At 48.7% G+C, this 27,534-nt stretch overlaps 1 protein-coding gene across 2 annotated transcripts in view; it reads left to right on the top strand.

Annotated features, from left to right (window-relative positions):
- Positions 1 to 27,534, top strand: part of GNAO1 (G protein subunit alpha o1) — a 142,033-nt gene that overhangs the window by 92,125 nt on the left and 22,374 nt on the right. For both annotated transcript variants that reach the window (XM_084215311.1, XM_084215310.1), the window contains exons 4-6: positions 1,682 to 1,842; positions 23,990 to 24,118; positions 24,860 to 24,989. In XM_084215311.1, coding sequence (XP_084071437.1) covers positions 1,682 to 1,842; positions 23,990 to 24,118; positions 24,860 to 24,989 — 420 coding nt within the window. The remainder of the gene's footprint in view (positions 1 to 1,681; positions 1,843 to 23,989; positions 24,119 to 24,859; positions 24,990 to 27,534) is intronic.

Below are 27,534 nucleotides of genomic sequence, written 5' to 3'. Positions count from 1 at the left end.
GGGGCAGAAAACAAGCTTTTGAAATTAACTGAACTCTTCAAGGTTCTTCGTTTGTCTTGGCTTTGAGGTGTGAGTCACTAATATTTTTTCTCCAAATTGAGCAGAGTCTGTACAGAGGGCTGGGAGGATTCCTGGGCACTAAAATATGAAGTTAAGTGCTCTGTGAGAAAGATTTTATGTTCATAAAGCCTTCAAAGCATAGAGTCCACCCCATTAAGTTTTATGGGATACAATACTGAGACATACAGTACTGAGACTTCCTCAGCCCATAAAGGCTGGATGTTCAGGGCACCTGAGGCTCTTTCATTGAGCACTAAAAATCTCCAGCAGCTTCAGTCTCCACTGCTTTCGGTTTGGTGCCCTGCAATTTTTCCACAGTTTTGGTGTTCAACAAAGAGGTTACAGAGTTTTGATCCTGACCATGCAAACCCTGCCATACACTTGTCATTCCCATCCCTACAATAAGGTTATAGCGGTGCTCCTCAATGGTGGCACCTCTAATTGTCCCCAGCAAAGCATGAGCAGAGCCTGCACTCCCCTCTCGAGATTTGTGTTTCTGGTCTGCCCTTGCTGGCTTAGCTCAAACACCCTGGAAGGCAAAGATTTCCACCTGCATTTGGCCAAGAATGGGTTCAGCCTAGCACACAAGAGACAAGAGAGTAAAACAAGAAGGTTGTCTTCACAAGCTGCAACACACAAGGAACAAGAGCTCCTCTTTTCCAATTAATTAAAGCAATAATAATTAGGTTTGTTTCAGCTAGTAGAAATGAAAGAAAAACTCTGCAAATTAGTCAAGATTCCAAGGGTTTCAGGAGTCTGTGGGTGCTATGGGAGTTTACTTCTTGCAAAGCAAGCAGAGGGGGTCATGAGTTTGGGTGTCCTTCTTCACAAACGACTGAGGCATCAGCCACTTGTGGGCTATTACAGGAAGGCTGAACTCAGCTATTCCAAGTCTGTCTAGACGTTCCCATCCTAAATCTGAGACATCTTCCAGACCCAAGTTGTGTCAGAGCACTATCCTCCAGAAAACATTGTTGTCCCAGTGAATCTCACTTTTTCTCACCAAAAAAGATTCCATCTGAAAATGGCCAGCTGGCCCTGCCCTCACTGCCATGCTCTGTAACCGTGGGAGATTCCTCTCCCTCTGAGTCACAGAGCACCACAGCCAGCCAAGGTGGTCTGCATTAACATGAATTAGCTCTCCTAGCAGGGGCTCATAGCAAAAAACAAGAATTTAGGGAAAGCAATAAACCAGCATCTGGAAAAAATTATTTCTGGAGTCTTTCCGCTGTTCTTTCTGATACAAAGCCCCCACTTCAGCAAGTTTCCACTTTCAGTTAAAGCAAGGTGTTGTTGCTAACAATTTTAAATATCCTTGTACATGTATGAATTCCTATCTGTTCCCATGAAATTCCACATGTGCAGTGCACACTGCTTTGTCTGTTGAATGGAAATACTTGTTGATATGAGGTGGATTGCACAAACAACCTTCTTCCTTGTGATTTCCTTCCTCCATCCTCCTTTTGCCCTTTCAGCTGGATCACACAGCCTGGATGCTAAAGCCCCATCCTGAGAAACACGGCCTCTTTACTCCTGTTGGTTTGGTGGACTGTTTCTGAGATCTCTGGCTCCACGTTCTGCCTTAGGCATCTGTGTGAGCTCTTGTTTCTCTCCTCTGCAGGCTGACGCCAAGATGGTCTGCGACGTCGTAAGTCGGATGGAGGACACAGAGCCCTTCTCTCCAGAGCTGCTGTCAGCTATGATGAGGCTCTGGGCAGACTCTGGGATCCAGGAATGCTTCAACCGGTCCCGGGAATATCAGCTTAACGACTCAGCCCAATAGTGAGTATCCCTGTCTGTGGCCTTGCATGTTAAGGAGCTGCATTTGGATTTGTTAAAGTGTTAACTGAAGTGAATGCCCTCACAGCAGTGGAGCTAAATGTGTCTCTGCTCACAGTTTGGCATGTGTGTTGTGTCACAGGCCACTGCAAAACACAAAGGATCAGGCAGGACATTCATGTCCCCTCTTGGCCAGTCTGGGGTCAGGTCTGTGACCCCAAGGCCAGATTCCCAAACAGCTCCCAAATGTCTCAAGGTAGGTTCTTGCAAACATGGATCTAGTGAATATAGGCAGATCAACCTGTGGGCAGGCAAATGGTTCCTTTGTCTATCTGATTGAGAGCAGAAGGGTCTGATCACCTGCTTTGTACAGCAGTACAGCTCCTGGGTTTGCTTTTCTTTCCTCTGTTTGCTTTTCTTTCCTACTGTACTTCCTGTAGTTGTACAGTGTACTGATAGGTCAGCTGGATTACAACCAAGGCTAAGGGACATCCAGGGGTATTGAGTTACTCTTGTAATACAGTCAGTGGCTTCTCTACCAAGAGGGACCACATCCAGATGTCATTCAGTGGGAATTGTCTGAATCCATGGCTTTGGTTCATACTGTCACATCCACCCATCAATGGCTGCTGTGGCTCTGAAGAGATGTTCAGTGTCTCCCCAGTTTCAGTTCAGACCAATTTTTAATGATAATTGATCCAATACATTTGCTTCCACCTAGGCCAGGAGAGCAAAGGTTTTCATCCCATCATTTCAATCACAGCATCTGTTGCAGTCAGGCAAAATGCCCCTGGCCCTGGACTGTGTCTGGGGCAAGAGTCAGCCAAGGGTGGTTAAGTGTAAACATAAGGACCAGGCAGGCAGAGAGCATTCATTTCCCCAGCTGTACCCTTGGACCTTTTGGCAATCAGGGAAACAGAAACTCCCCAATGGTGTCAGGCAATGCTATGTCCATGCTTTTGGCTATCACAATCTCCCACATCAAGTTCACCAGCTGTTTCATGCACTTTTGGAGTTGTTATTGTGTTTGGATTGTTTGGCATCTCTGCTTGGGGTGTTCTGGGATATCAAAAACACAACCCAGGCACTGGTGTGGCTGCTGGTTTTGTTCTGTGGGGTGGGCCTGCTGCTCCCAGCTGCACCAGATGCTGCCACCCAAGCTGGCAGGGCAGCTGGGGAGAGCAGCTCTTGAGGTGCTGCAGCAGAAGGCAAGTGATGACACATCATTTGGCATGGATGGAAAACTGAATGGGAAACCTGCAGATGTGTGGTTGGTGACACAGCATCCTACCCAACCATGATCACACCTCAGAGATGATCCTGGCATTCTGCTGCCTTTTAATCAGTACTAGGTGGATGATGGTTTTAATCTGTATTTCATTGTCTGTAGTAGCAAAATAAGCTTTCTCTTGCCAGCAGCTTTTTCTTTTTCTTTTTTTTTTCTTCTTTTTTTTTCACAAAATAAGGGTATGATGGCATAAACAAACCTTTAGAGATATAAATTATCTAAAATGCCAGTCCTAATTGCATTACAACTTTGTGAAAAAAAACCTTCAATTGTTTTAGAGCCAATTACCTTGAGGAAAGTATTTTGATTTTCCTTCCATGCAAGATAGCAGTTGAAAATAATAAGCAGAGCCCTCCCAATATGACCAGCTGCTATGCAATTCATCAGCAAGAGCTCTGAAACCACAAGCAGTTTCTAGACATCAACTGAAGAGGCTCTGTGCTGTTGTATTCACAGCAATTGCAATCTAGGGGTTGCAGCCCAGCCAAATTCTGGTGTCTCTGACAAAATCTCTTGCATCCAGGTGAGGATGGATGACCCTCTGTGCCAGGGCACTGCTGTGATGCCTCTCTCCTTAGCTGCACTGTGAGTTGTGCTGGGGCTGGACACCTTTTTTCCCTGGGCCAGGTTGGATGGGGAAGCTGGAGATAACAAAGTCCCTCTCATTTACAGCCCTGCCGGTGTTCAGGAGCCTCTGGTGGTTCCACCACTGGGAGCAAAGATGTTGTCACATGGCAGGGCACCAAAACACATCCTTCTGCACCTCTAGGCCTTGGTGCCATCAGGGGAGATGGTGGTGCAATGAGAGCTCAGATGGCACTTATTCACGCCCAGTGGACTCCCAGTGAAAACAGGCATATATTTTATGTAATTCTTCAATGCTTTGGGGTTGTTTACTTTTGCATGAGTGGAAGATTTAAGACAGTTTTATTTTTTTTTCCCACCCTGGGAAAAGGCTTGTCTTTATTGACACTGATACTCAATTTAAAACACTAACAACTACAAAATGTGTTTTCATTAGGGCAGAGAAAAATAAATTCCAGACAAGAACTGAATTCTAAGTTCCCCAAAGTCTGAAAAACAGTGACAGGCAGTGAGCTGCACTAGCATTTCATTTCAGGCTTCTCCTGGTGTTAAGCCTTAGGGAGTGGCATTTTGCTGGCAGGAGGGAAGTTTCCTGCAGGAGCTGGAGATTGTGCTCCATGGCTGCTCAGCACATGCCACAAGCCTGAAGGCACCAAGTGACCAGGTCGTGCTGTGGCCAGCACAGGTGAGACCTTCAGGAGAGCTCTGGGCACTTCCCTTCACCCCAGAAACCACCCACCCAATGCCCTGAGTGCTTCCAGAACCTCGCCCTGCTGCTTGGCTATTTCTAAGGAACCACCACCTGGGCTCCTCTGAGTCAGTGCTGCTGTTGTCTTTAATTGTTCTTCTAGTGCTTTACCTTGAGGTTTTTTTAAATGGCTGGAACAACAGGCCTTCTGTTGCAGCCCCTGGGAGACCAAGTCACAGGCTAATCAACAGCCTGCAAGGTTCAGCTGCATGGCCCTTACCAGTCTGTCATCAATTTCACTGAAAATAAGTTTAATCTTTTGTGTTAGACTAAACAAGAAGTGAGTATTAGCTCCCTTCTGGAGCCAGAGCACATTGCTTTCTAGGCTCTGGTACATGCAGACAAGCATGGATTTCCTGCAAAGCTTTGTTTCTTTTGGGCTCTAAAGTCAGCCAGTCCTTAGCGAGGATTTTGTAGCTGCTGCAAAGGAGCAGTAGAAAACAGCACTTTTACAGAGGAGGAAGAGGGAAGGTTCTGTAATGGACCCCCTGTGTCTTGGACTGCAAAAAGCAAAACCATAAGGAAGGCAACACAAGGGAAGAGAGTAAGATGTAGCAATTGGTTTCATCTTTTTTTGTTACTGCATTTTTTTGTCACTGCATTTTTTTGTCGTTCCCTGAGGCAAATTTACGGGTGGGTTGCGTTCCACATTCCTAATATCTTGATTATGTTTTTATTCCTACTTAGTCTCCTCTTCCTTTCTTGTCTCTATGCCTAGGAGCTAAATCTACCTCTGATCATCAAAGAGTCTGGGCAATGCTGATGTCTTTTTCTTCTCCAGCCATTTCTGTCTGTGGAAGCACATCTGTGACCCACATTTTGCTTTCAAAATCAGCAAAACAGAGGTTTCCAGCTGGTTTCCTTAATCTCCTACTTTTGTTCAGATTTTAAAATTGTCTTGTGTTTCCTAGCCTTGAGTTCCTAACCAGGCTGGTCAGTGGAGTGCAGCACACAGGGCAAGTCTGGTCTGAAGCAGCCAGGGATGGGGACTGGCTTTGAACAGCCTCCAAACTTCAGGGGGGAAATGGAGCAGACAGAGCATCCACACGAGCACCAATTTTCTGTGTGCATCTCCAAAGAGGAACAGGCCCTGCAAGATGTGTAGGCAGAGACAGTTTGCAAGTACACAGACACAAAAAAGCCAGAACCTATCTCAAGTTCTTCTCCTCCTGCTTCCAAGTACTTTGAAAGATCATTTGATAATGCCAGGGCTGTGAAACTACCGTGAAAATGTAAAATATTTTAGGCCTGCATTCAACCCATCCATCTTCACACATATCAGAGGTGTCAGGGCTAGGAAGCTTGTTGCCTTTGGCTCCCTCCATCAGGAGCCAAGGAAGAGAGAGATGCCTCTGAAGAGGGATACAGACCTCACTGTTCAGGGGAGAAAGATGCAATTGTGTTTGTTGCTCCAGCACAGCTACCCATAGCACTGACATCTCAAGTTTGTGCCAAATTCCAAGCCCAAACTGGACAACACTTTGGTTATTTCATCTTCAAGAATTGGTCTGGCAGTGCCTTACAGAAAAACGGCACCAGACTCAGAATAAAATACTGCAGTGTCTTCCTTCTCACCCCATCTTGTGTGGGACTGTTTTCTGATCTATTTTCCTTGCAAAAGAATTGTCTTTGCACGATGCTATCACCTTCCCTACTGATTCTTACTGCATCCCACGTGCCAACACACACTTTGCATCAAAAAAGCAGTTAAGAAAGTAGAGCCAGATGTTGTTGTGATGTGGTGAATGGCTTCCAGATTGAGCCCTGACAAGGCAGCATTGGAACAGACTGCCCAGAGAGGCTGTAAAATCTCCATCCTTGAAAGTGCTCAACACTGAGCCACCTGAGCTAATTTTCAAACTGAATTTAACTTTGAAGTTGGTCCTGCTTTGAAAAGGGCCAGATGAACTCCAGAGCTCCAACCCACACTGGCACTCTTGGGTTTGTTCTTTTTCCCTTGGCTCTTCCTCTGATAACACTGGGTTTAAAAGAGAGAAAGGGTCTTCAAGGTTTGCTGCAGTTTCCTGTCTCTAGTCAAGCAGGACCATGCAGCTCTATGATAATGTCCACATCCCACAAGTCCCATGGTCTAAACATTTACATTGCTGGCTTCACCAGCAAGGCAAACATTTAAACCATGGGACTTGTGGGACTTGGTCATTATGCAGGACTGTCAGGACATGATCCATTTTAATGAGCTGCAATTGTTTCTGGCACGCCCAGACTGAAGAAAGAAAAATTATAGGTCATGGTTTTGCATTAATATTCCCATCAGGTGTGTAGATTCTATTTTCCCATCACAGCTTTTGCATTAGAATATGGTTTTCTGCACACCCATCTTACTCGTGCCCGTCACTTGCGCTCCCTTGCATTTAATTGGAGGCAGTAGCAGCATAAATGGAACAATCCAATTAATTGGGATGACTTGCATTGCGCTGTTTATTGAACAATGCACCTTTGTGTCTTGGAGCCCAATAAAGCAGAAAGGAAAAATACATCACGAGTGTAGAGGTAGGTACATTTGTCTGAATTTATGGTTTAATTTACCCCAGTAAGTAAATATGCCCACCAGCACTAAATAATCCAGTTTCCCTACAACAAGAAAAGCAAAACAGTCCATAAAGGCCAGAGCTGGTTGACTAAAATCACCAACCTTGCTCCATTCCCACGAATGAGATGTAAATCTCTTTCCAGGGAGGAGCAGCTCTGCAATGTCTGCTGGTGCTGGTGCTGGTTCTGGAGCGGGGCTGTTTCTTGTCAGTGCAGGGTGAGGGAGACACAGGCAATCTGAGCTTCAGCCTGTTACAGTCTTGCAGGGCTTGGGCTTGGAAGAGGTCTTAGGTTTTGGAAGAGGTCTTATCCTCATAAATTAAGGAATTGCTGTTATTATAAGGCTTCACCTAGGGCTGAGTGTGAGGTGGAGTAGAGCACAATAGGAAAGACATTGTTTTTTAAATCAGCTGGATGTTTCCCAGCATCTCCCCCTAAGTCGTCATCCATCTGGAACACCCAATTTCACTGAAATTGGGTACAAACTCTCCAGGGGCTGCCTCTCTTGGCCGAAAGCAGAGTGGAGACCACATCAGATTATCTTGACAGTATGTGTTAAATCACCTTCCTATCCCACCAAACACTGACAGGAAAGCAGAAGGATTGAGCTTCTTTGGCAGAAAACTCCCAGGCAGAGAGGTCTGCAGGGCTCTGCATGACACAGTCTCATTACAAGATACTGGATCTCGTTATAGTGCCCATCCCACTTGGCCCCTCTCAGACCCCAGGGCAGAGGCAGAGCTCCACCAGACCCACCCTCTTTTGGGGTACAGCTCTGAAGAGACACAGGAGATACAGACTGTCCTGCAAGGAGGAGCAGAGAAGCTACCTAGGTAGTTCACTCCTTGAGCACAGAGGCACAGCAGTACCTGCCACCTCCCTGCCATTTTTCATTCTGTGTTGCATTGCTGCTGTGTTGTCCTTGGTCTGGGATTAGTAAAATCTTGACACCTTGAGCGAGTAAATTGGTATTTAATGAGACACAATTAAATGGGCTCATCAGATCAGGGCTGTCCCCATTTTGGCAAAGCCCACACCAAAAGGGCAGGAGCTGAGGTAGTTCACACTGCCTGGAGCAGGAGATACAGCAAGAACTTGGAAATGATCTCTTCTCTTTTCACATTTTGCTTAGTGGTGAGGAGCAGCCAGCACCATCTATAAACACAGCACAGGGCATCCCCCCAAGGAAACCTGCTGAACCACAGTCCTGAACCCCAGATAATCTGTTCTCATCTCCGACTGACAGACCCAACAGGAATTTCTTCCTGCCTTGTGAAGGGCTGTGGGTGACAGATTTGGCGCAGAAAGATTTGACTTTTTTTGGCTGAGTATTTGTGTATTTTTAGGCTGAAATGTCCTTATGAAACCAGCTGGAGCTGGCAGGCTGCCACCAAGGGTTGAGGTTGGGTTTTTTTGTTCCGTTCAGTTTGTTTTTTCACTGCTGCCCCTATTGCTGGCTGCAGCCTCCCTCTCCCCCCCTTCCTCAGGCAGCACTCTCACCCTGCAGTGAGCCCCTCACTGTCTCCCACCTTTCACCCCGAGCTCCTCATCACACCGGGGTGTGGCAGTGCTGGGATGCAGCTTCACAGCCAGGGAGTCCAGACTCTCCTGGGAGCTCACAGCCCCTGCTCCTCCTCCCCTGCAAAGCCAAGGAATCCAAGCTTCCCTCTCCCTTTCTGCACCCTGAGGTTTGGTGTACAGTGTACCCCCAGCTCCACCATCACCCCCTGCCCTGCAAGACAAACAGCATCACTGGCACAGGCTGATGGCAGGAGATGGGGCACCTCCTCAGGGGCGCACCAGAGAGGCTCTCAGGGTAACCATTGCTCCTGGAAGCTCCTTAGGGAATTGGATAGCTCTAGCAAGGCGTTTGTCCCCTGGTGTGTGTGATTCCTGCTTCATGCCAGCCAGTCAGCACCGGGCTCTGTGCACGGGGGCTCTGAGCCCTGTCCCCCAGCAATGCGTGTGACCACGTGGGGACATCCGCTGCTCTCAGCCTCCTGATTCTGCGGTGTGTCTGCAGGAAAATCTGTCAGGAGACCACTCTGCCGAGGCTCCTCACACGGCTGGCGTCAGGGCTGGCATGTCTGTGAGGCTGGGAGGTGAGCCTGGAGATGTATTTGCTACCCTTTGAAATCCTTAAATGGCAAAGAATGGCAGGAATGCAGGGGTTTCTTTGTAGGCAGGCTCCAGGATGGAGCAAGCTGTCTTCCACACAGGTCTGCAGGCACCAGTGGTGAGATGCTGCACAGCTGCCTGTGCACCCCCTCCCCAAGTGCTATCCCAGAAATCATCCCAGTTTGTAAGGTAAAGTTGAAAAAGGACTGTGCTGCAGTCCAGGGAGCGTGTAGCCGCACATTGGGAACACTGGGGCAGAGCTGCCTGCACCAGCCATGGGGTGAGCCACTCCAACCCAGGACAGGCCCTGCCAAGCAGGACAGATCAGCTCTGTGTGCTCAGGATGCAGTTATCTTCCTTTCCCCTCCTTCACAGTTTCTGATTCCTCCATGGACCATCCCATTCCCCATCCTGTGCCCTGCTCAGGGCTCTGACACCACTGTGCCAGAGTGGTGCCATTCATCAGCCCCCAGCATGCAGGAGAGCTCCAAAGGCTTTTGAGAACTGCTAGAGGTGTGCAGCTGCTGCCACTCATCCCCCCAGCCCCGCCCTGGGGACCAGACAGCGCACACACCCTTCCCACTAGAAGAATGCAGCATCCCCATCCTCAGGTTAGGAGTTTTATCCAAAATCCAACTTTAAAGTTAGGAGTTAAATCCAAAACCAATCACAAGCCTAGCCAAAACTCCCTGTTTTTCAGAATTTATTAAGAGAACCATTGGAAAATTGCTTTTATCTGCTGCTTCCTAAACCCTCTGGCTTGTACTTGAAAGCCTTTTGTCTGTGAACAGGAGAGCTGGAAAACCCTTTTTTATTTCCTTAAGCAAATAGCCCATCTAATATCCAGCCTTGAGGGGCTCGAGAGAACAAAAATGAAGGAAAAAAAAAATAGGATGTAGCAAACGTTGTGACACGCTGTAAAATCACCAGATCACAGGACTCGGCAATGATGGGTTTGAAGCGGCAGATCCGTGCCCATGAAGGGAGGGTGGCACAGCCCCTGTTAGGAAGGCAGAGCTCCCCGGCCCCGCGGTGCTCCCTGTGGCGGTTCCCGGCGGGGACAGTGACGGGGGCTGTCCGTGAGCTGCTGACGCCCGCGGTGGCGAGAGCAGCGCGGCGGGGCCGGAGCCGGCGGGGCCGGGCGGGCACGGAGGGCAGGGGAGCCCCGGGGAGCCGAGCCCCAGCACCCGGCCAGCACGGTGCCCTGGGACCCGCTCCGTGCAGCCGAGGGCACCGATTCTTTCACAGACTAATTGATACAATGGCTCTAATTAGCCCTGGAGCAAACAGCGCTTTGTGTCTCGCTTATCCAGGCCGTGTGCGTGGCTGGGATGCTGAGCGAGCCCCAGCCGTGGAGCTGCGGTTTGGATGGGAAGAGGGGAAATGCGGGCTCCTTTCTGCGGGGCTCAGCAGCCCGGACACACGGCTGGCCATGTGTGCGGTGGGTAGAGGGAGTGTGTCGGGAGAGCCCGGCACCAGCGGATTGAGGAGCGGGCTGTGCAGGCAGCAGGGGCTGCGCTTTTCCTCGGCATTTCAGTACAGCGCTGTGGACACTGGCTCTCCAGGGCTGGGTCAGTGCCAGGGGTGGCCGTCTTGCCTCCTCCCTCTCTTGGAAACCTGACGAGGGGTTTGTTTGTATCTGGTGTTCCCCAGAGCGCTCACAGATGAGACGCTCGTTGATTTGGGCAGCAGAAGTGGAGGCAGACAAATGTGATGCTGCCATGGCACCGCTCATGTGCCACTCTACCATACAAACTGGGCATGAGCCCCATCAGCACAGGGAGCCTAATACACTGCAGACAGATTTTTGACCTTTTCCTATATTATATTATATTATATTCTTTTTGCCTGTGCCACACACTAGTTGGGACTAGCTAGTGCTAGGTTCATATCAGTCCATTCATCCACACCTTTGACAGTATTGCAGTAAAAATAACAGAGGCTGTCTATGAACTATTGTTTCATCTTCCCCATGTATGTTCCTTGCCTTCAGACCACTGACATATCGCACAGATCCAGACCCCAAACTTCTGTATTCTCAGTCCACCCAGAAAACCCTGTAACTCCCAGCCTGCCTCTCCCCCTGCCCAGCTCAGGCTCTCAAGGTACTCCTGCAGGGATGGTCAGGGTCAGGCACACACTCACTCTGCTTGGTGGGCACAGGCTCTGGGCAGGGTTTCTCACTTTGTTCATGACAGCAGAAGGAGGCTGGAGAACAGCAAAGTGAACACCCATCCTTGTGCCAAAATCCTCATGCTTACAACCTTCCCCACCTCCAGTACATTTACTGCATTTGAATGCTTGAGTGCCTGGAGAAGGGACCTCCTCAAAGGTCCCTGGGCACCCTGAGACTCTCCAGAGACTGAATTTATTGGGGAAAAAAGAGGAGAAATTATTCTGAGCCTAGATTTTAGGCAGCACCTACTCCATGCTGCTGGGAGGGGAAGGAGGAGATACAGGGGGGAGGGAAGCCAGGCACAAACTGCACCATGGAGCCACGCTGAGGAAGTGTCAGCTCTGGTTTTGGTGGTTAGTCCAAGTAATTTGCTGGGGATTTACAATGCATTTTGTGTCCTTGTAACCCCTTCTTTGCTGGGCTGCACTGTCACCCCAGTGCTGAGCAGCAGGTTTGCTGGGAGCACCAGGACTGAAAAGAAATTTAGTACTCTAAAACTGCAAGCCTGGTCCATGAAACACCATGTGAGCAGTCACTGTAGCTCTGAGGCTTTTATAGCACTTTTAGTGCTATAGATCAGAATTTCCCAGTCCCTCAGTATTGCTGTTGGTATGTAAGGTTTGGCAATAGCATAAGAACCATTTCCAAATCCTCCTTCAGGAAAACACCAGCCAGTACATCCTACTGAGCATCATTAATGTCAGTTTAAACATTTGCAGTTAAACAGATCCATGCTCTTGCAGTGCCCAACATGAGAAATACTGCACCAGTGTGTTGTGCAGTGATGCCAAATATGCTAAGGGCAGGAACAGGAGAAAAAAAGAGACAGAGGTGGCTGATGCTAGTTAGCAGATGCTGAGAGCTGGGAATTGATAATGGAGTCCAGGCAAAAACCTTTGCTCAAATTAAACTAATGTTAAAGCAGCAACTTCACATGAAGAAATCCCCAGAGGACCTTCTCGTTGAACAAAAATGCCTAAACAAAGAAGTGACACAAATGCAGAAGTCAGTTACAAACAAATTCAGGAGAAAAGGCTGCACATTTCTGCCCAAGAGCTCAACTACCCATACCCTGCCCAGGGGCCACACTTGGGGATGGAAGATCTCTTCCCCCACACATGATAGAGAGCTGACTCTCCCGATCCACAGTCTCCATCCAGTCCCACCTGCACTCAGGGCTGGCAGTGCATGGTGTAGGATTAGCACCCTCTCTGAAGTCCCACAAAGGTCATCACTGGAAGGACTCCCTGGCTTGTCAGGGCCTCCCGTGGTGACAGTGAGGAGGAAGCAGCTTTGCTGCACAGAAGGCAAGACCTCCTATAGGAGCAGATAACTCACATCAACAGGGAAAGCCTGAAGAAAAATGGGACAAAATCCAGTTTCTTGCTTTACACATGCTCCCCTGCCTGCCCTGCCCCGTGTTCCCAAACCAGCAGTGCCACGTTGCGTTCCTCTGTGGCTTTGGCTGCAGTCCCCTGGTGCTCCCTTGGTACCACAGTGACACATCACTCTGGCTCCCTGCCTGTGCACACCAGGCCTGGGCACATGGGGCATGCCTGCTCATGGCCCTGTTCTCTGCAATGCTGCTCCTTTTTTTCCCTACTTATGCCTTAAATGTCATCAGTCCAGCGCTCAGCCCTAGGGATTAGGGGTCATGCAGTGAGCATGTGAAGAAGACCCCACAAGAAAAATATTTATGGGGATGCAGAGGCAAAGGACAAGCAGCAGTGCAGCTATGACCCAGATCCATCCTGCAGCCTTACCCTGTACGGACCTAAGGAGGCATTCCTGGGATTCAAGAGGTTATTTCTATTTTCACTTTGCAGTGGGAGCCAAAAAACCTCTGTATTTTGAGAAGCTTCAAACATTGATTGGATACGGCTGATCCTTCCATCAGCTGGTGCAGTGCCACCAGATGAATAAATCTTGCATGCATCTGTAATTACTGCTTAGCTTGTGCTTAAGTGCTGTGTCATTGATCTGCAGAACTCATCAAAATCCATAAGGGAATGCATGAAATTATATTGGATGGAGCAGAAAGGTACATGACAACATCCATTTTCAGCCTTGTTTGTTCACCAAAAAAAAAAGAAGAAAGCATTTATTTATCTCCATTCAAATTCTTGGGTAAACTTGTGATTTAATCATCAATTGTAACACTGTTTTATCAGCTGCTCTTTATGTAGGCAATATATTTCTTTCTTGTAGTGGGCCTTAATAAAATTCTGTTTCTACCAGCCTTGCAGTACCTGCCCCTAAGTGGGCAAAAATCTCTATTAAAAGCATGGAAGAATATTGCTTGAGGTTTATAACCCTCAATATGGAAAGTTCTGGTGGTCAAAGCTTCTGACTGCCTATTAGAGAACCCAAAGGGATTTCCAAGTGCCACCACAGACTTCCCATCCTGTCCTCAGGCAAATCATCAATCCCCTTGATACTTCCATTCCTCCTAAAGCAAGTGTGATTAACAGTATTTCCCTGCTCCAGTGGGAGGCTGGGAGGACACATCAATTCTGCTCAGCAGGAGCTGAGGTGCTCCAGCAGCAGGGAGCAGGGGCAATGCTTTGCTCACCAGCCATCTGCTCAAGGTGCTCTCCTCCCCTCCTGCAGCCAAGAGGAAGCACCCCAAAGGCATTTATTGGGAATGAAGCCCACCATGTCTGGGAGAACTGATGTTTTCCAGACCTAACGTTTCTCTGGCCCAGCTCCATCCTCCCACTGGAAGTGAAGTGGTCCTGGGTCAATTCAAATTTCTCCCAGAAGCAGGGAGGAGCTCCTGCTCCACCCACCTGGCTTACTGCAGCACCTTGGCCCGTGGCTTGCTCCCAGGAGATGTGGTCACTGACAGGTCCCTGGGCGGGCAGCAGAGGCTGCTTCTGGCAGGGACATGTCCCCAGGGCACAGAGGAAAGTCTGCACAAGCTCAAGCACAGACAACTTTTCCCAGCCCCATGGAGGGACGTGCCTCTGTGGTGTGCTCAGCTCATCACAAAGCCACAGCAGCTTTGTGGCCGGGCTGTCCCATACAGAGTATCCCAAATCAGTTTTGTCATGCAAATGTCCCTGATGCATCTTGAGCTGAGCACAGGGATCAGCCCATTCCTGCAGGGGCCTGGGAGCAACCCAAACCACTGTCTGGAGGACTGCAGGAGCCTAACCCCAGGAGTGGGTGTGTGGTGACAGAAGATTGTGTTAATAGACCTCTGAGGCTGCTGGTGCCAGTAGAAGAGGGAGAAAGGAAAGATGCGGGGTCAGCAGGTGGCAGGTGACAGCCCTTCCTGGTGAGAACAATCGAGCTGTTTTGATATTCTATAAACAATCTTTTGCTGACAATGATTTGCTTGAACATTTTCTAAAGGGATGAGAAACTCCATGAATTTTCCCTTACGTGTCTCTGCTTCTGGATCCGGCCTGGATTTAAACCAAAACGCTGCAATACCACGAGCAAAGCTGCTCTCGAAGGAGCCTCAGCCTGACAGCTGCTGAGAAGGACCAGAAAGTCCATTTGCGTAGCACAGATTTTACACGCCCGAGAGATCTACCCATGTCTGGGATAACTGAGATATTTTTAGCATGCAGCCAAGGGTAAAATTTCCAGGTTTTGCTTTTGCTACCTATGAGTCACATCTGCCCATGGCAGAGCCCTGGCTAATTTTGGTACCCATGGTTTTTGGCAGGGATGCTTAAATGACATTTGAAAGCAGAAATCCCCATAGCTTGCTAATAGATCAGGAAAAGGGGCAGATGAGAAGATCCAGAGATATGATTCCCACTCCATCAGCAGCAATGCATCTTCCTCAGCAGGGTGAGTGGATAAATGGAGCCCCTGAGTGAAGTCAGCTCCCGACAGACCTATCCCACTCCTCGTAATTGCGCCATCATCCAGCCATGGGCATCCTCCAGCTACCTGATACGAGAACACAGATCTCATTAAGTGATGCTTTCCTTTGCAGCATTAGATCTAAATCCCTCTCTGGTGCTATTCCCTGCTGCAGACAGACACCAAGCACTACAAAACACTGCAGCTATATCTAATTATTTTCTTCCAGCTTAGAAATGGAGATGTTAATGCTACTTCACCAACAAGTGTGTAAATAAATGTGCCAGGCCTTTGTGCACACCCCAATGAATATCTCTGGCCAGCGGCTGATCAAAAGGTTAAAGTCTGTGGGACTGGTTTCATCTGTGGTCCCAGCTGTCTGCTTTCCAGGGCTGGAGTAATTCTGAGTAATTAGCTCATTTGGCCTTGGGGCCAAATTGAATATCTGCTGTGCAATGCAAGGAGCATTGGGGCAAGCAATCCTTCGTGCCTGTGCTGGTGTTCTCACTGGGGGCTGTGCATGCAGCAAACTGGGTTAGTTGTTGTCTCTCCCCTGTTCGGGCTCAGCAGATGCTTGTGAATGCACCAGGGGCCCTGCTGCAGCACGGGGCCTGCATTCTCTGAGCAAGACTCCTTCCCAGAACAAGCCCTTCATTATCCCAAACTCCCTGGGGCTTATTTTTAGCCCCTCCTTTTCTTTCCTTTCTTCTTTTTACAGTATAGAAAACCATCAGCTCCACTGTCAGCCAGCTTATAACAGCAGTCCTGGAGCAAAGTAAAAAAGCTTCAAACCCACTGACTCTGTTGCATAAAGGTTTAGGCACAGATCCTGCTCCACTTCCAGGGTTCCAAGTCCCACCATTCCTCATCCCTTTTCCAGCTCAGGTACTGTCCTTCAGAGCTGGGTGTTAGAAGGAAGCAGAGCCTTACATAAAGCAGGAGCTCTGAGCTTTCCTCTGGCTCAGCCCAAGTTCGATCCGTGCCTGCTGTGCAGAGGACACCCCTGTGCAGGGCCACCAGGAGAGAGGACTGTGCACAGCCTGAGCCGTGCGTCATCCTGGGCTCACGCAGCGCCACGGGACAGACACAGCCAGCCCCTGTCAAAATCCTCTGCTTATAAAACAAAGGTGCCTTGTGGTCAGCAGCTCTGTGCTAAACAACAATTTAAATCACAGACTTTATATAAAACTAAAAAACAGTGGTGTTGCCCTGATGAGGACACTGCTAAAAGGCATCACAGCGCCGCTGGTGAGCTGTGGTCACCATAGCTGCTCTGTGTAGCAGCCCCAGGGGTCTGGTGTTGCACTGCCTGGTTCTCCAAATAGCATCAGATTGAGGGACTGTGAAACAGATGGCCACTTGTAGAACAAGGCAGCTATGGCTCCCTCCTTCCCCCATCTCAGAAAGGGTTTGGGACATGAGGAAAACCCCTGTCTGTGTAACAAAACGCTCCAGAGTGCTTCTGTGAAGTAATGTCGTGGTAGCAGAGTAAAGATGCTGCACAGTGGATGTTGCAGAGGTCTCAGAGATGTCTACAGAGAAACAAGTGGTAGATAGAGAGGAGAGAGAGGACAGCTGTTCCCATTCAAAACTTAACAAAGTTAAACTCTGACACGGCAGTTTAAAAACCGGAAAAAGGCAGTTTGTTCACAGACAGGGTAGCTGAGCTTGGAAATTCCTTGCTGCAGATGTGGTTGTTAGAAGCTTAAATTGCTGCAAAAAGTGCCTAGACTAATTTCTGGAAGAAAAATCATTGAGGGGTAATAAATATAAAGATATCGCACTTCTCTTTGAAACTCTGTTATCCATATGAACTGCTGGAGGCTGGAAAAGCTGAATACTGCATGCTTGCCCTGTACTCGTACTTTTCTCATAACATCTGCCCTTGGACACTAGCTAAGCTAGGTGAGTCATTGATCTGACCCAGACATGTTGGTTTTCTCTTTTGTAAGGGCTCTGATATGTCAAAAAATACCTTTCTCATCCCCTCTTACATCCCATCCAATTTTCAAGCTTCAATGCAGAAAGATAAGCCCACATGTCCTTTCCCAGGGCCCCTCCAAAATCTTTTCTGGGTAAGTGTTTCATGCTTGCTTTTCCCCCCAAGACCCACCTCACCCCCAGCCAGAGCTCTGTGATAACAAACTCAAACCATAACACAGTGGCCTTTAATTCCAGCAGTAAGGAGCAGAGACATGGCCAGAGCTGACCACCTGTGAGCAAAGCCAGCCAGCCCTTGCACCTGGAGACCCCTCATGTCCTCAAGCACATTTGTTACACAGCTGCTATTTACTGACTCTTCTCATCCACATGTGATGCTAAAAATTATTCTGGATCCAGTCATGCCTTGGAAAACTGCAAGTCTAAGTAGGACAGCTAAACGCCAACCTGCTTTTATTCATTCCTCCTGCCTATCATTAGTATTAATATCAACTTGTCAAGTTGATCTTGATGTACAAGCCCTGTACAGCCTTGCTTCAGTGCAGGGCCAAAACCATAAAAAATGCATCACAATGCAGCATCTTTTTTGTCAAGATTTGGCACCTTCCTTTAATAGCAGGGACCATCCTCCTCACTCCCCAGAGAAGAGTAGTGAAAACCCATGGCATCCAGCAAGGTTCTTTCAGGAAGTAACCCCAGTAATCCCTGAGCCTGGTGACCATCCCTCCAGCTGTCAGCAGCCTGCAAGAAGCAGGCACCAGAAGTGACATCTCAACGGTTGGATTATGTTAGGGGAAGGAAGTTGGGGAGTTTTCATGCTGGTGTCCCATCTGGTTGGACGTGAGATGAGCAGCAGCAAGATAGCAGGGCTTGCCATGTAATTCATGTGATTGCCATGGAGGCAGGACTGGCTGATGGAGGAGCATAGCCAGAAACACTAAACACATTACCCAAAGTCCAGGGGCAAATTCCCAAGATTTTTCTTTTCTAGGCTGGACTGAGGAAACACCAGACAATGTTCTCACTCTCAGATGAGTTACTCATTCCCCTAAGGTCTTTTCCCTGCTGCCATAGCCCACGTGGAAGTGCCTCAGGAATAGTGTGTGCCACCTACTGGCTTTTGCTAGGGGGAGAGGAGGGCTCTGCACAGTCTCTGCCCTCAGACAGGATTGATTCCTGAAGGGACACCATGCCACTGCTTGGCAACATTTCAAGCTTTTCATACCTGACAATTATTTAAGACACCTGTGACATCACCTCTATGTTTGCTGGATTGATGCTGGATTCTGAGAGTGGGCTGTGCTTGCTTTTCCCCTTTGCCTCAAATATAACAGCAGATCTGACTGGACATAGTGTCTGCAGAAAAAACACTGTGGTTCCATGATCTCTGGGTACTTGCCCAGCACCAGCTGCCCTGGGCAGCCAAACCAAACTGTATCACACCTTCAGGCAGCAGTGCCCACGTGGTTTTGCATTCTGGTAGGAGATAACTACAAGAGTTTACTCTCTGTTGCAGAGCCACTACTGACACTCCCTAAATCCAGTGCTTATCCTCTGTACCCTTACTCTACAGTCACTAAATATTGAATAGTTTTAATGCTAAATATACATTGAATTGTATGTTCATCATTGAAAGAAAGGAAGAAGATAAGGTGGAAGATAAGATCAGATACAGGCAGCCTTCCATCCATGAGCAAGGAAGGAGTGTTCAGATAGAGCCATCTTTACATAATCATTTAGATTTCGATGACATGGAGCCTGCTCATGACAACCTTGATTAAAAACTCAGCATTTGCCAGGACACAGTGTTGGAGCTGCCCCTTGAGTGCCTCAGTACACAGAGTCCAAAATAACCCAGCGGTGACTCAGCTGCATGTGTTGACAAATGGGGATCTGCTTCCTCATCAAATACAACACAAGCCAACAAATCAAGGCTGGGGTATCCCACGCACACATGGCCTTCCCTTCACGGAGGAGATGTGGCCAGAGCTCAGGACAGCCGGCATGGAGGAGCCACTGGGAAGATGCTGCTGTCTCTAGGCTTGGTCCTGGAGTCGGAGCTCCAACTCCTACTCCCTGCAGTCCTGCCCCAGAGCAGGACCCAGCTGTGGCTGCTGCTGCACCGCAGCTCGCTGAGCACTGAGGATGTGAGCATGGCATCAGCATGGTGTGAGCACCTTGGGTGTGCACAGGGACAGCTAAGTGATGCAAAAAGACTGCCAAGGTGTCACCCTCACGGCAAGAAAAACCCAACAGACCTTTAACCATCTTACTGCCATTAAGCTCAGTAGATGTGAATGTCTGTCTGTCTAAGCTTTGCCGCAGGTATCCAGCCTTGACCACAGCCTGCAACCTCAGCTGCACTTCTTCATCCAAGAGAGCAGACAGTGGAGCTTTGGGCATAGGCAGCACAGTCCTGGGAGAAGGTTCCCTTGGTAGCCAAGAGCCTGAGGGGGGTCCCTGTGCACACACTGCATGTAGGCTGCTGCTGCCGAGCTGTTCCCATGGGACACCTGGACAAAAGTTCCTTCTCTCCATGCAGTGTCCCTGGCACCAACAGTGCTGCTACCAGCTGCTTTTGGAAACAGCAAATGAAGGGGCAATACTGCTGTGCATTGCTATTTGCTGTCCACTAGCCTGTATAGAGCTCCTGCCTTTCTTAGCCTCTGTTCAATGATCTCCTCTCCCTGTATTTGTGAATTGCCATTTCCTCTGCACTTTGCTTTTAGCAGCATAAAATAGTTGGGCTTCACCTCCCTGAGCATGGTATAGCGAGTGAGTCAGAAACCTGCAATCTGCCTCAAAACAAAGCATTTAAAATAAAAGATATAAGCAGTTATGGAGCTACTCGGCTCAGGAGCAGAAATGCTAGAGGGTTACTCATGTACTCACAAACCTTCTAACCTTCCTTCAGCTTTTTTTAACCCCTACAAACCCAGGGCAAGGCAGGCTGCAAGTAGGAGCTGATGTGTCATTTCAGATATGCTTCCACTCCAGTGTGCAAACCCTGGAGCTGGGCAATGGAAGAGCTCTGATGCCAGCACCGATGATGTGGAAGGGGGAGCTGAGCTCTCACTCCATGACCTCCAAAGTGCTCTTATTTCTGCTGGTTAAACAGATGCCAGCTTCTGAGGGGATTATGTGTCATAGAGCCTGTTGGCTGTGACAACTAATTATCTCTCACAACAGTTTGGCCTTGAGATTTTCAGCTCAAAGGCCATACCAGCAGTGCTGCCATCCAGCACCATGTGTAGCAATTTGTCCCCACTTGGGTTTCCCTGTTCCCAAAGAGGTGGCACCCCTGAAGAGGTACACCATCCTCCCCCAGCTCAGGCTCACACCAGCAGGTTCTTCCAGGCAGAACGGGCAGGGAGCACCAGCACTCCAATGAAACCTCAGAGATGCTTCCAGCAGGAACCCAGGAGAACAAGCAGCAGCTAAAATCAGCTCAGCATCCAAACAGCAGCCTGGCTGCTCCTCCATTCCCACAGCTGGGTGTTAGTGTGGCAGCCATGCCATGGCACACTCCTCCAGCTGAGCTTCACAGGCTGCACACACCAGCAGGGTCCAGCTCAGCTGCAGCCAAGCGCAGGGGAAAAAATATCTGCCACAGCCCAAGTCTCTTTCTAGGGTAGAGCAGCCAAAGATTTAAACAGTTTTGGAATGCAGCCTCAAAACCAGCCGTGAAAATGTTTTATAACTTCATATAAATTGATGGCTGACCCCCATCGAGACTCCCAGGAACAGATGAAAGGCAGACCCAGACAACTGAAAGAATTTAAGTCATTGAGAAATGCACAGAGTGCTGGAAAAGACTGGAGATGAGGAAAGAGATGAAGAGAGAGGTTAACAGAAAAGGCAAAGGGTCTATTGGCAAGCAGGTATTGGAGCTGGGGTGCCCAGCAGCCGGCTGGAGGCATTGGTGTGGGAGTGACATCAAGGCTCCAGACTTGCAGAGCTCAGCTCACCTGCAGCCAGAAAAGGCTGAGTACTGGGGGTACTGAGCATTCTCCTGCCAAGCAGCAGTTAAGCACTGGGAAGCAGGTGCTGGAGGGCCCCCAGGCGAGGTTCTAATGGAGATATCCCAGCTGGGATTGCAAACTGGCTGCTGTCAGGTAGGAGAGGGTAGATAGGATGGATCATGCGTGGCTCTCCCCTCTCTCTATCACTATCATCTTGCCCTCTCCAGAGGCTGGCAGGCTGTACCAGCTTCCCCAAACCCCTGATCCCCCAGGGAACTCAGCTGGAGCCAGACACAAGGCTGCATCACAAGGGAAGGAAGGCAAGGCCTTCCAAGCCTCAGAGCCAGGTTGAATGCAGGACCAAATCAAATCTGGAACTGACCTGCTGTCAGGCAGCCAAGGGGAATGCTGTGTGGAAGAGCCATGGACTGGGCATACTGTAGTGTGAGTGAGAATGCCCTGAAATCCCAGCACACAACCAGGGTTTAGGTGATGCTGCCATTCTCCAGCAAATCATGGCAGGTTGAAAGCAGCAATTTCAGTAACGAGCTTCTCCATCACTGTGCTGCTGAGGACCTGAGTCCTTTGGCCCCTTTGCAGTAAATTTTGTTTGCAGCACTCCCAGCATAAAAGGAGGATCTCAAAAGTGAGAATAATTAATTGGGAACGTTAAATTGAAGAGAGTTGGGTCGTCAGAAAATGCAGAAAATGAAGATGGAGGAAGTGATAAAGGACTTCAAGATACTGACAAGAGCTGCGAGAGGAAAAGAGAATCCCCCTCTTACACCTCAGCTTTTTAATATCACCTTGAAGTTCCTGAGGACAGAGGAGAGCCTGAGTCTGTGAATACCAGCACTGCAGAGCTGCCTCAGTCTGCAGGGCCCTGTGAAGAGATGCAGCTGTCTCTTAAATAACAGCAGTTGACACCAGTTGTGAATAGATGAGTGATCGTGGCTTCAGCCGTCACAGCCCAGGATCTGATTTCAAATGAAGCCCCATTCATCCATCCAGTGCCCATCACAGGGTTATTAAAGGAGCATCTGTCACAAAACCACAATGTCTTTAAATGCTTGAAAAAGGGCACAACAAAAATAAGCCTGCTTAGCTTATATCCTTTCCTCTGGGTGATGTGATTCTTGGAATTGTTCAGGAAAAATAAATTATAAATATGATGGATAGGGAAAATACGTGATAGGAGCAGGGTGTGAGGTTTGTGTTTGACTTTAGTGTTGAGTTTGGCTGTCTGATGGTTGCTCCAGGCTTGTGGGGTAGGCATGAGAGACCCTGGCAGGGAGTTTTGTTGGGTAGCAGAGTGCACAGCCCCAGCTCTCCAGGTGTCCTGCTCCAGAGCCCTGGCTCAGTGCACTCCCTCCAGGACACAAATGGAAAGCCATTGCTGGTTTGGATGCAGCAGGGATATCATCTCCAGCAGCAGGTCAGGGCCGAGTTCGGGGCCAAATGGGACGTGCTATGGCAAGGCAAATGAGGGGGGTTGGTTTGGTTACTCATCAGGACTAAATCCATGTTCTGTGTTTTAAAAAGATTGCATTAACTAAACTGAAAGTAAACATAGACATCATGGTTGTCTTGAGTGAATGGTTCCAGCTCATACCATCTCACACTCACAGCAAACTCTTACCTGAGACAACAAAGTCTTTCCTTCTCTGCAACTGTGCAGCTCCTCTTAGTACTTTTTATTCTCTGTCTGTTGCACTGGGCAAAACTGCCATCTTCTGGCACCTGAATAGGTACCCTCCTGTCCTGCCAGCAGCAGGCCACCTCCTGCCCCACTGCCTCTCTGGGTGACATCCAGGCACAGGGATCAAAGGAAAAGATCACTGTTCATGCACAGACATGCTCTATTATATTCACAATATATTGAAAGCATCTCAGAGCATTAGATTGATGCTCCTGGGGCCAGAGGTGGACATTTATGCCCTATAATGCACATCAAACCCCTTTTAAGAGAAACTGGAGTGTCTGCGTGCAGGCTTAATGGTGGTGAGAAAGATTGTGCTGTGTGATGCAGGTCTGTGTTTGTAATTCATATTAAATGGTAATCCAAATTCCTCCTTTCTTTATAAATTGTTTTTAAAATTGTCTTCAGTGTGGATGGAAAACTGGATTGTGGTCATATGTGCAAAGATGTTGGGTTCCTCTACACAAACCTTTCATGCCAAAAGACAGGACTTTCCATCCCAAGCTTCAGCCTAGGGAAGCATTGCTTGTGTTCATAGATTTTAAGCCTAAAGCAGAATAAAGTTACATGCTTTAAACTGTCCAAGCATTTTAGAAAGCTTAATCTGCTCTCTGTTCCGCCCAAAGCCCCAGTTTGTACTCCCAGATTATCACCATTTAAGTGGAGTCCTGGATTCTCTCCAAGAGCTGCATCTCGTGCAGCCCCAGCCCTGTGCTGGGTTTTGAACTGAAGCCATGACTCACCTGTGCAGATTCATCTCCCTTCATTTGAGCTGGCTGAAAGCAAGGCATGGCATGTCCCTCTCTCCCTTCCAGCACAGAGAGGCATGTCCAAAGGGGACTCGACCTGTGTGTTCTGGGACCAAGACCTGTATGCTGCAGCCTCTTATCTGAATAAACCCTGGCAGAAAATGGTTTTGTGTACAGAACACAGCACAATGGACTGATTTGGACCCTTGTTCCTCAGGGAATAAAAATAGCAAGTTAATATTAAAACTGTGTATTTTCACAGATTGCAGGCGGGACCCACAACACATCATGCTTAATTTCCTGCTTTCAGTTCCCTATCAGATTTTATGCTTAGCTTACTGAGGTTTGTTTTCCCCAGAATAGGATATTTTTTGCTTTAGCTACAATACATTCAGCCATGAAAAATGAGATTGGAAAAGATTAATAGGAAGCTGAAGGATCCATCTGAGATTGACAAAGATTAATGTGTGTCTTATTCTTAGCTGTTTTCTTTTTCTTTTCCCTTCTTCTCTTAGCTACCTAGACAGCTTAGATCGAATTGGAGCTGCAGACTACCAGCCCACGGAGCAGGATATCCTCCGAACCAGGGTCAAAACAACTGGCATCGTAGAAACCCATTTCACATTCAAAAACCTCCACTTCAGGTTAGTCCAAAATTGTACAGTAAATTTTCAGAACAAGTATTTATCACAGGGTTTCCCCATAGTTCCTAAAGAAGAAATTGTTAAATTGCTGGTTAATGCATGGACAGCTCCCACTGCAGAAGACACAGCATTCTGAAGGGTCAACAATATGAAAAGTTTGGCAATCCTGTGTTGAAAGTCACTGCCTGTAGGACAGAAGCTCATGGCAGCTTCTCCTAACCCAAACAACACCTCTTTGTTGGAATGTATAATACAAGACTGACCCCCAAATCTGATCAAACCTCATAAATGTAACAGTATGTGGCCAGATCTTTTCTCTTAAGTGGGTCAGTCACATGTAGTTAACACAATACATCGACCCTCATGATGCCATCCGGTAGAGAGAAGTGGGCACAACGACAGAAAGCCACACGCAAACTGTACTTAGAGCATATAGAAGCCAAGAGTGTGTGGTCTCCACCTCCACTGCCCCTTTGGGACCCAGCATGCTGCTGAGGCTCTCCCACAGGTCCCCACATCCCTGTCTGGGTCTCACAGGTCCCCACATCCCTATCTGGAACTGCTCCTCCTGGCTCTCCTTGGCTGCAGGCTCTGGAGGAGAAGAGCAAGCTAGCAGTGAAAGTCCCATTGCTCTGTGTTTGGAGCCTCCCTGGACCCCCGTGGTCAGAGAATGCCCAGAATGCCCAAGTTCCCTGGTAGCCAGGCAGGAGTGGGTGGTGATGGTGCTCCCCTGTGCTGCAGGCTCTTCGATGTCGGGGGCCAGCGGTCAGAGCGCAAGAAGTGGATTCACTGCTTTGAGGATGTCACAGCCATCATCTTCTGCGTGGCGCTGAGCGGCTACGACCAGGTGCTCCATGAAGACGAAACCACGGTGAGTCTGAGCGGGTCCTGGAGGCCCCAGCAGCTCTGTGTGGGATACTGCATAGCCAGCAGCTCCTCAGAGATCACCCAATGCTCCCTGGGGGGCTGCAGGAATGTGCTTTTGTCCCTTGGCTCTGAAATCCTGGGGAGAGCTCTCCTCCTTCACCTTCTTTGGTACGAAGTCTGCATACCCAGGTAATGCTTCCTTACACTGCTGAAAGGGTTTGCTTCTCCTTTCTAGCCAACCTGTGTTCTCAAAATGCATTACAGGAACCTATAACCAGCAAGAGGATACAGCTGGGTGGGCTTTAAAACAGGGAAGCAGTCAGGCCGTGGTGCAGGGGTGCAGGACAGCAGTGCACACCTGGGGCTCAGCCCAGGAATATAACCTATTTCTTCAGGCTACAGAAATTCATTTTCCATAGTGAGAATGGAACTGTTTAAGTCCTCAGGTAATTTGCTCTAGGAGAGATTTTATGACTTCCCACTGTGACATTAGGCTCAAAATCTGGAAATAAAGCTGGTGAGGACCTGTGTGCTCCCTGGTATTAGAGTGCAATTAATACAAGTGAATTGAATACACAAAAAAGGATGCAGTAAGACTCATTACTGTATTCTGACCATTCATTCAGAATGATGGGGATGCATGCTTTTGGGATTAATAACAACTGCTGTAGGCACCCAGTTACATTTGTCTAATGAAAAGGAATTGGAGGCCATACTCAGACTCAGTAATGATTTCATCAGTGCCCAATCTGCAGCAGCAGCATGGAGTGCTTGCTCCTGCCAGCTCCGTCTTTCTGAGGCTTTTTATTCTCCTGCTGGTAAAGATGTCAGGCTTGCAGAAAGCTGTATGGAATTGAGGGAAATATTGCTGTTTGGTGACATTTGTTTTGTCCCAAAAAGACTAGGGGGACTGTGGTTTCTAGCCTCTGAGCCAGGTTTATGAGCTCTAGCAAACTCTTTGATGAAATCACCTGGTTTTTTGAATCATATTGATGCCAGAATTCTGGATGATATTAACATTACCAGTCAAAGGACTGGTAACAGCGTGGAGATGTGTCAAGGAGAAGTTTAGGCTGGAAATTAGGAAAAGGTTCTTTACCCAGAGTGCGGCCAGGCACTGAAACAGGCTCACCAGGGAAGTGGTCACAGCACCAAGCCTGACAGAGTTCAAGAAGCATTTTGACAATGCTCTCAGGCCCATGGTGTGACTCTTGGGCTTGTTCTGTGCAGAACCAGGAGTTGTATTGGATAGTCCTTGTGATTCTGTGATCATGACTGTGTCTCCCTCCAGACTGACTGAGACACTCTGCATCCTGTCATGTCCACTTACTTATAATCCCCAGTTGTCTCCTCCCTCTGACCCTGGCCCTGATACATTCAAGGATGCTCAGCCCTGTAGGATTTACTGGGAAGGACCCAAAATCTCCTGACATGATTTGAAAAATCCAGCCATTATCTCAACAATATAGAGCTCTGCAGCTGGGCAGCAAAATCAGCCAGGAGACACAGAAGAGCACAGAGGGAGAGGGAAGGTCCAGGAGCAGGGAGTAAAGCTGTGATATGAGTAGAGAGCAAGGTGCTTTGTAAGTATAGCCTGGATTGTGACGCCCAAATTGTGAAGCCAAAGGCAGCTTTTAATACAGGTCACCTTTGGGTGCCCATCTACACAAGTCAGAGACTGTGATTCAAAGCCATGGAGCACAAAATGGAATGGCCTGAATGCCAGTGCCATTTTTTAAATGTCAGCCTTTACTCTGCTCCTCTGAACTGGAGGTTAGAGCATCTCTCCTGGGGAGAGCCCTGCCAGTGATTGTCCCTCACCCAGCCCCACCCCAGAGCCAGCTCAGCCTGCCCCCTGAAGTGCCACGCTGCAAAAACTGGGATTTATGCATCTCCAACTTTCCCTTTGCAGCAGGAGAGCAGCCTGGTGCAGCTCTGGCACAGCACTGACATTTGCTTGCTATTTCAGTCCCTGTTCACAGCACATTTTGGGGGATGCTGAGCAACAGGAGGGCAGGGGCAGAGGCAGCTGCTGCTCATTTACACATTCGGCGCAAGCGGCGAAAGCGTTCGGCATCGCCGCCGCCACGCCGGCAGGACGCCCCTGCCTAACCCAAATAAACAGCCCTGAGCCAGGCCAGTGCGCAGGGAAAAACAGGAGGGCTGGATCTTGCCTGCCCTGTTCTATCCCCATCACAAATGGCAGGTGCAGAACGTGGCACCCTCAGACCCTGGCTCCTGCCAGGTGTTTGCCCCCTCCTCGGTGATGTGGTGCCTCCCCAAAGCCCAGCAGCAGAGCAGCATCTCCTCCTCAGTCAGCTGATTTGCTGTCTGCATCCGTCACATCTGCCGGCTTGCGTGACGTCAATCAGCCTCTATTGCTTCTCACTTGGAAAACACAAAGAGGAGGCAGCTGAGAAAGAGAGCTGGATGCTTCTCCTCCAGCTTCATTTTTAGAGACACTTACTACAGTCCAGGCACTCGCAGCTGTGTTGAGCCACTGAAGGTTTGGGGGCTGTACAGATGTCTCCACGAGTATGAAAGGACTT

The sequence above is a fragment of the Fringilla coelebs genome, assembly GCF_963513975.1.
Source record: "Fringilla coelebs genome assembly, chromosome: 14".
NCBI classification, from domain to species: Eukaryota; Metazoa; Chordata; class Aves; order Passeriformes; family Fringillidae; genus Fringilla; species Fringilla coelebs.
This window is presented reverse-complemented; position numbering and strand designations above follow the sequence as displayed.